This window comes from Colletotrichum abscissum (genome assembly GCF_030869225.1).
Source record: "Colletotrichum abscissum strain IMI 504890 chromosome Unknown Scaffold_167.1, whole genome shotgun sequence".
Taxonomy (NCBI): Eukaryota; Fungi; Ascomycota; class Sordariomycetes; order Glomerellales; family Glomerellaceae; genus Colletotrichum; species Colletotrichum abscissum.
This window is the reverse complement of record NW_026850062.1, coordinates 1-8296: the sequence shown is the minus strand read 5'-3', so window position 1 is coordinate 8296 and position 8296 is coordinate 1. Positions and strand designations below refer to the sequence as shown.

The window sequence follows — 8296 nt, the reverse complement described above, 5'->3', positions numbered from 1 at the left end:
GACGTACCAACAAAGCGATTGCGCTGCGAAGAGAACCATCACACTTCCAGATTTCTGTCACCACTTCATCCACGCGAAGTGGCATATAGAACCATAGAGCAGATTCGTCCATGGTTCTCAGCTCATGATAGAAGTCGAAATTTTCGCCGGTAGTGTGTGCGTGCAGTGTCAAAATACTTTGGTTCCAGCAAAGCGAATAGGCCGTGGTAGGAGGATGGTTGCATGGCACTACCGACATGCGATAGGTTGATTCGGCGTTGCAAAGGGGTTCTAGGCGAAGGTGTTTATACACTGCTTGAGGTAAGCCCCAGGCAACTTGTGGTAATTGCAAGCTCTCGCCTGCAAGTACACGCATTTTCGAGCCCTAGCCACCCAAGTTAGATACTGTCAAGAATTTCCTTATCCCGAATGCTTGCGCACATCGCCTCGGGTTCGAATGAACCTGCCCAGACTGCCAAGGCATATTGTTTTCCACCAGACATCCGGCTCTTGGATGATCGCAGGTTTGCTTGACGAATTGACAAATAACAACTGTCGAATGCCAAGGTGATCACTAGAAACGTACAACATTGCAGCTGGTGTCTGCGACAGTGGATCAAACACCAGTATATCTCTATTGTTGGTGGCTGCATTTGTCAATCGCGCAATGTATCGGGTGCCCTCGAAGTATGCGTATCGAACATATATTTTCTTTGAAAGGGCGACTTGTGATACGTTTCTCGCGAACTCACCGCACTTTCTCTCGGCATACCAAACAGCCATTCGACGGCTGGTCTGTTGATCAAGAGCCCGAACTGCGATGTCGCTGCAGACTTCCAAAGGAAGGCGGGAGTGCGTCGCCCTTCTGATTATCGAGGCGAGCCAGGACCGTAACCAGCGGGAACGCTGGCAGTTCGCTAATTGTGATGATTCGAAGTCGGGTGCAGTCACTTCGTAGGTCTGCGAAAAGGTCTCAATGGATATGGAACTGTAGCAGTCAAGGTGACAGCCAATCCTCTTCTCGTCGTGCTGGCATCTCCCGCGACACTGAACATACTCAATTTCTTGAGAGCTGTCGAGGAAGCCTACTACACTGTATGAGTACGGCTGAGATCGCTCAGCGCCGTCTCTCCGCACTGGATCCATTAGAACTATGATACGGAAGATAAAAGAGCTACCTTACCGGCGACGATTGTGTCGCCTAGGGCGATCTGGCATCGACAAAGGCCACAAGATTGCGGAACACAGACAGACTTCATTGGGGTCTTGAGGCGTGTATACGCTGATGACTTGTGCAAAATGAGAACAGGGATTCAGCAGAATGTGGGACACCTCGTTGTATTCATGACCGTCGCGGATTTTCTGCCGGTCCGAAGACGTCATGCATGCATGTAAAGCCGGATCGGGGTCACCCGACAGATACTCCACTTTTCCTTACTCCCCTTTTCCTTTCCCTTCCTTTCCCTTCCTTTCCCTTCCTTTCCCTTCCTTTCCCTTCCTTTCCCTTCCTTTCCCTTCCTTTCCCTTCCTTTCCCTTCCTTTCCCTTCCTTTCCCTTCCTTTCCCTTCCTTTCTTCCTCAAAGTCGTCCGTCGCTAATTGCACAGGTATGGAACCTTCCACGTCTGCGACACAACTTTCGGCCCAGCTCCTCGCGTCTTTGAGCGACCAGCTAAGCAAATTGACCCGAGAATTGTCCCCCAAACAAGAAAACAATCTTCAAAAGAATCTCAATTTGATACAGCTTCAGACCGTTTTCAAAAACTCTGTCGACAAGACAAGGTACCACAAGAGGCGCACAACACTGCTCGACATCTACAAGACGCATGGCTTCAATGGTCTGTTCTTATGTGCTTTTGGATTAGCTCCAACCACGTTCGCCAAGTCAGATGGCCCATCGTTTGTCGCTGGATTCAACACTTGGTGGGGTCAGACCTGTCCACCCACCGATTTTGACAGCCTCATTGCAGAGCTGAAGGGAAAGCACCAGCATACGATTAGGGCCTTTTTGCCGTCGGGTAAGTGCTTCCACCTTATTCATCGCGGCTACGACTGACCTGAGCCATGACGTAGCTGATCACACCATTGATGAGGGCTGCGAATCAACGCACAGTTCAAACCAGCCGTCGACCCATGCGCCAACCCATAAATCAGCCGATGACAGTACCCATACTGCAGTTGTTGAGTCGAATCACGAACAAATTCACAACGTCGGTGTTACAGTCCCGGTATCGCAATGCATTACCGCTGCAGGGTCTGATAGCCGTGTCGCAAGCAACCTCGCTGACATCCGTGATGAAGCTGCGATTAGCGGTCGCAAGCGAAGTCACGGCCAAGCCTTCCCAAACGCAGACCACGATCACGATATTGCTAAGGAGATCGACCACGATTTTTTGTACCCACCCGTAGAAGGTGTGTCATTTTGAATTGCATGGCGCGTCAGTCTCTAACATTACGCAGGGCCCATGGGTGGACTCGTCTATAAATTGGAGCCTATGGACGGCATAAAAATCATTGCGAACGGCGACATAGACATTTTTTTGACCATGCCATTTAGTAGTGCAGCCCCATTTGTCACTGTGAGGATCTCGGCCGGCGTTGCGAGAGATCTGATCACCAAGCGGCCAAACATTATGTATACAATTTCTGACCCATCATAGTCTACGTAGCTTTCCGCACGATTCCAATTTTGCACTTTCCAAAACAGGTGTATTTAAGATCCTTTCCTGGTAGTAGAATCACAGCGCGTCTCGTATTTTGAGCAGAATCCTTTGCCACAAACATCTCCACTTCTTGGTTCTGCGCATTAAAGGTACGCAGTTGCCCATTTGAGGAAACTACATCCAATACGATGGCAACGACATCTTCTCCTGTTGCGTCGATGTCTTGGTTTTGAAGTTCGCACCATTCGGGCGGCTGGCAGGGGCTCCCGACCTGATTGAAACTGATAAGCAGCAAGGAGAATTGCTCTTCTTCGGTACTTACCTCTTTCTCGCATAATGTGACGATATTCTCAAGTGAGGTGTTGACATGGAGGGAGATTTCGCGTCTCATGGTACACTAGACCCAACTCGAAATTTGCGGAATGGATGACAGGGGTGCGATGTGAGTATTGAGGGATGTGAGATGTAGAAATTTACCAGACCGCCGAAAGTGGTTTTGAAGGAGAGAAAACATGCTCCAAAAGTGAATCCCCTATGTGGTAAGGCACGCCTGAAGGTGGATGTGGAGCTTTGGGCTTGAAACGCCCGGAAAGGGAAAGTGAAAGGAAAGTAAAGGAAACGGGGAGGAAGAGGAAAGCGGAAAGGAAAAGGGAAAGGGAAAGGGAAAGGGAAAGGGAAAGGGAAAGGGAAAGGGAAAAGGAAAGAAATCAAAAGTGTCTATAAAATACAATCGTGCCTGTTACAGAAGCGTTCCTGAGTCTGCAACTGTTTTATCTTGATATATTATACTCAGAAATGGCTTTCTTTGAAGCAGACCGAACACACGAGATCAGGAAAAATCTCTACACCACAATCTATGAAGATGATCGCGAAGGTCATACCAACTCATTTTGGGCATTCGAGTGTCGACAGATGTTTCCAGAGAGGCAAGGATTCTTCGTCGGCCAGGAAATCTATCCGGATTATTCAAATCTGAAAATTGACAGGGTTGTGTCGGAATTGACGCCTCATGGTCGGCTGCGCAAAGTGGTGACAGGGGAGGACAAGAAGCTAGGGGTTGGCCCAGCAGACATCGCACAAGCGGAAAATGATGTCGAGACAAAAGCATTGCTGGCTATGAACAAAGATCGCACCAACGCTGTTTACTGTCAAACTACCAGAGCAACGACGTTCCGAACCTGGATTATCCGAAAGCCGACATGTCGACTCGAACCACTCTTCGGTGCTGATACACGAGGGGACCCTCACCAGTACATTGACATTTGTACATCCTTTGGACAATACCAATGGCACAGACTCGGAAGTCTTGTCAAAAACGAGCCAGAGCTTGATCTAAGCCATTTCGAGTTCCAGTTCGATCTGAAGGCGAATTTCGAGTGGGACCGGAAGCATGAAAAGATGCAATTGGCGTTGGAAGAGAAGCACTCGGAAGACATGGCAGCTCTACTTCTGCAACAAGAGGAATTCAATGCGGCATCTATCCCACAAGCTGCAGAGGATCTCGAGCTGCCATCGGCGATGCAGGCTGATAATGAAGGTTTCGAGGAGGAAACCAGCGAAATGTCCGAAACGCCAACTTTTGGACAAGAACAAGCCGATGACAGCTACCATGGTCAAAGCTCCCAGACTCAAGCTCAAGCCTCAAGCAGTCTCACGATTTACAACGAGGTCCAACTTTCCGTCGAAAGGGGAAAGAAAGGGACTTACATCGTCTTCAATCACGAAGGAAGGTCGTTCAGAACGAAAAGGGATCAGTGGACGAGTGCTCGCGACGAAAGCAACCGACAGTGTTACCAATGGTACAGTAACAGTTTCAAGCTATTCTTCAGAGCTTATCAGTGGCCATGACCTTGATAGTTACTTCTAGGGGCGCATGTCTCAGTCGCATTTCTGTCTTTTCCTTCCATTTCCTGAATTTCGATGGGGCGTGGACGAGGCAAAGAGGCCGAGATTCAACACTCGGGTCTCCATGGTTACATGATATCGCTACGGGGCCGATACCCCCGAGCAACAATTCTATCTGTCATCTCTTATAGCTCCTACTATTATGTTATCAGCAGGCACATTGGGCTGGTCAGCTAAACCAATACACCGTTATATTCCATGAAATGCTCGATGACCCCAGTATAACATCTCTTTTTCTCTCCAAAACTGATCCCTTTGGAAATTCCGGACCAGGTGCGATGAAAACTCAAAACTTTCGCATGCGCTTCCGCTTCAGCAGCGACGTTGCTCGTCGTCCCCATTACTGCTCTTTCGAAGCAATCTTTACAGCGCGTTTCATGCAGCAAAGCGATACAGTCTCCAAGATCCTGAAGATTACCAGACCGGTCTGAAACTTCCCTTGCCGAATCGATGAATCCTCTTACGGCCTAGGACAGGGCCGGTCATGGTGTCGTACTTCGCACACCGCTTAATCAGCACGAAATCGAGATCGCGAAGCTCAGGCCTGAATCGACGTATTCATTCTGGTTTCATTAGATCGGTCGTCTTCGGCGGCGACGAGGCGGAAAATTTGCGGCAATTCGTCTCAATTATCAATCGGGCGGGCGGGCGGCCATCCGGTAAGGTAGTCGGCCGATACGACGGCGGGTGGGGAAGAAAGTATGTGCAATGTCGACACGAGCGCCCACTACGGTGAGTCGGCGTGGTTTGTGGACAACATAGGCTGTGGTGAAGGTCGGGCGAAAAAGGAGAAAGCGTTTGTTGAATTGCAAACTGTGCTTTGCGTGAGTGGTGAGAAGTGGGATCCCGGGTTCGAGTAGAATGCCAAGATCGGCAACAATGGACGAGGCGGGTCTAGGCGCCGACGTCCGCGCCCATTAGGCGCCGTGCCCCAGTTCAATACGAAGTCTCATGTACCCATGAAAGCGTGCTACTTGAACGATACTCATCCCCTTAGCCTACTGTATTTGAGGGACAACACAGTCTTTCGCTTGAGGAGTTGATATTTCGACCCTCCCCAGCAAGTTCGCACACGTTGAAAAGCCAGTGCAGGATTTCAGCGATCCGGCAGGGTGGCAGCACCGTTTAGAGCAAATTATAGAATTATAGCAACCGAAGGCCGATCGTTTGAGCAAACCTTCGCCGCGGTTGCGTCTACATCGCTAACGCCCGCCACCCTCCATGTCGATGACCTGGTCAACATTTATTAAAAAATGTGCATCTCGCATCATTACCGAATGCTCGCTTTCTTTTCCCCCTCGCTTGCCTGCTAGTCGACACCGAATCTACTGCCGGTTCCCTTCCACACACTATTGGTGGCGGGAACGTGTTTGGTGTAGTCTAGCGACCGGAGAGCATGGGTTATGCTCATTATCAACCCTTCTATGGCCGATCTTGCAATTCGCCGACAACCCGCCGACAACCCGCCCGATGTTACTCCAACTCCATTGTGAGGATCATTCCACTTCCGTTGAGGATGCCTTGTCTTTTGGTCGATAAGTCGTACGTGGATGTCTGCCTCTCGGGCTTAGACAGAGGAAATGATACGTCTGTGGAACGATCAGACCCGAACAGTGGGACCAAAGCTGTGGAGGATCTCGGTGGACTCTCAAACCGACAAGACCACGCAACACCTCGTCTACTTCTCGTTTCTCCCAAGGTAGTTCGCCGTGGCTTTTCGAGACAGTGGCCAAGAAACACAGAACGGATAGTGCATCACTTCTTAGACTCCGAGACGAGGAAATGGCTACTGTCATCACAGAGCAGTCTGAGAAAGTCGTAGTACTCCATAGTGATCACAGAAATCGGGTGCCGGCAACCCGGCCACCTATACGCTTGGTCGACTTTGTCAAATCGCCGAGCCTTCGTCAGCCGGCCTTTACATCGTTTGCCGCTAGGAGCTTCAGGGTACCGCGTGGCTGACGTGGACAAGTTCATGCCGACAAAAGCCACGGCTTGATGAGAAGTGCGATGAATTGGAAAAGACAAGCGCTTTTCCTACAGTGTTTACACCATGTAAGTTTCACGCCATCGCCGAACTCCACAAGGTAGTTTGCTCGCAGACTTGTCTAATGGCCAGCAGCCAAACATGGTATTAATACTGGCCTTTGACGGCCGTCTAGGCTTGATGATTCTCCCGCATCTTCCCTCAAGCCCGGGTCACCGCAAACCATCATCTTTCACACCAACCGATGTCCACGCAATATTTTGGCAGTCTTCATCTACCCTGAGGTATCTCCACAACAAGAAGGCTCACCATAACGACATTGAGCCGGCAAACATCACCTATTCGCCTTCCCGCGGTGTCACGTTGATAAATTTCGGGCTAGCCACAAACGCTGATGAACAGACGATGACGGGAGGTACTCCATGGTATGTCCCGCCTGACCTAATAACGGAACGGCATCGAGACGCGCTTGGGGGATATATGGGCACTAGGGGTCACTATGCTCTTCGTATTAGGACGATTACCCCTTCCGGAGAAAACGACGAAAGGTTGGCTTATCCGCGCTGTGGTAGAACAAAGGAGGTGATGCTCGGGGACAGACGATAGCATGGCTCAAAATTATCGACGAACCAGAAAGACGCTGCATCATGACGACCTTATCGAGAGACCCGTGTCTCGGATGTTACAGCCGGAGCGAAGTCTGCGAATTCGGTCCAAGCCGATTGTCGACGCGTTCCAAGTGCCACCGAGAGGATTGTTGCAATACACCTAGCTGTCTAACACTCACTGAATTCGAATTCATCACACTTGTCAAAATTCTTCCCTCGCGGACAAAAGAGTAATGTGAAATCAAACAAAAGTAGGCATATCAGAGAGAAGATGTCCTAGTTATCAGGCCCCTCCGTCCATCCATCCATGAGACTCACCAAAGATGCGTTGGCCAGTTGTTCACCCATTGCCCGGGTAAGTCAAAGACTGGCTGTCTCTTAGCTCATCTCAACGTCCCGACCATGGAAAACTAGGCACCTGCACTCAATCAGAGCTTTTAGCTCAGAAAGATCGAAATAGAATCGAATACAATGGTCAATCTAGTAGCTGACCATCTATGTGAGTCTGCTGGGATTAGGTGGAACTCCTTTCACTCGTCCTACGGTTTTATTGGCCCAGGACTGAGGGCATAAACACTTCGGAGCAACCACTCAAGGGAGTGTTGAAGCCATCGTACTGTACCGTATGGCATTGCCGTTCTAGTCTGGGTCTACTTTCCGAGATGATTTTGCCAGTATTCCCAGTATTTCCCGCCCTTCAACGCCAAGAGTTCATCATGACTGCCTCTCTGTAGGATGGATCCTTTCTTTCCGAGGACGATAATCTCCTCTGCACCCATGATTGAGGAAAATCGGTGCCTGTTGTTGTTAGGGTGGGACGGACTACTATGGAGCGTAAGGTCGCTTACCCCGTAAAGAACACAGTCATTTCTCCAAATTCTTCCGAAAAACTTTTCTTGATGAGGCTTTCAGTGATTGCATCCTGAAAGCTGGTACCTTCATCCACCAAAACAATTCTTGGCCTTCGTAGTAACAGCCGCGCAATTGACAACCGCTGGCCCTGCCCTCCAGAGAAGTTCCTAGACAAGTCAGCTTGCACCATACCGCTGGCATGTGATTCATACCTTCCATCAACCCCGCAAGGGGTTTCATAGCCCATCTCTCGTCTGGAAATGTCATCGTGTATATGCGCTTTCTTGCAGGCGTCTTCGATCTC

The 8296-nt window shown here is 49.8% G+C and overlaps 3 protein-coding genes across 3 annotated transcripts; 2 read left to right on the top strand and 1 right to left on the bottom strand.

Annotated features, from left to right (window-relative positions):
* Positions 1 to 4: 4 nt before the first annotated feature.
* Positions 5 to 1238, bottom strand: CABS01_16824 (uncharacterized protein; the record flags this gene model as incomplete). Its single annotated transcript, XM_060550153.1, has 3 exons — positions 5 to 364; positions 421 to 1115; positions 1163 to 1238. Coding segments are annotated over 3 exons (1131 nt in total), but the record flags the coding sequence as incomplete, so codon positions are not given.
* Positions 800 to 4488, top strand: CABS01_16823 (uncharacterized protein; the record flags this gene model as incomplete). Its single annotated transcript, XM_060550152.1, has 7 exons — positions 800 to 933; positions 1050 to 1074; positions 1722 to 1995; positions 2201 to 2389; positions 2438 to 2612; positions 3042 to 3082; positions 3455 to 4488. 7 exons carry the CDS (start codon positions 800 to 802, stop codon positions 4486 to 4488), a joined length of 1872 nt encoding a protein of 623 aa, XP_060402853.1.
* A 2224-nt stretch (positions 4489 to 6712) lies between these two features.
* On the top strand, positions 6713 to 7138 carry CABS01_16822 (MAP kinase kinase skh1/pek1; the record flags this gene model as incomplete). The annotated part of the gene is made up of 1 exon (XM_060550151.1): positions 6713 to 7138. One exon carries the CDS (start codon positions 6713 to 6715, stop codon positions 7136 to 7138), a length of 426 nt encoding a protein of 141 aa, XP_060402852.1.
* Positions 7139 to 8296: the final 1158 nt, after the last annotated feature.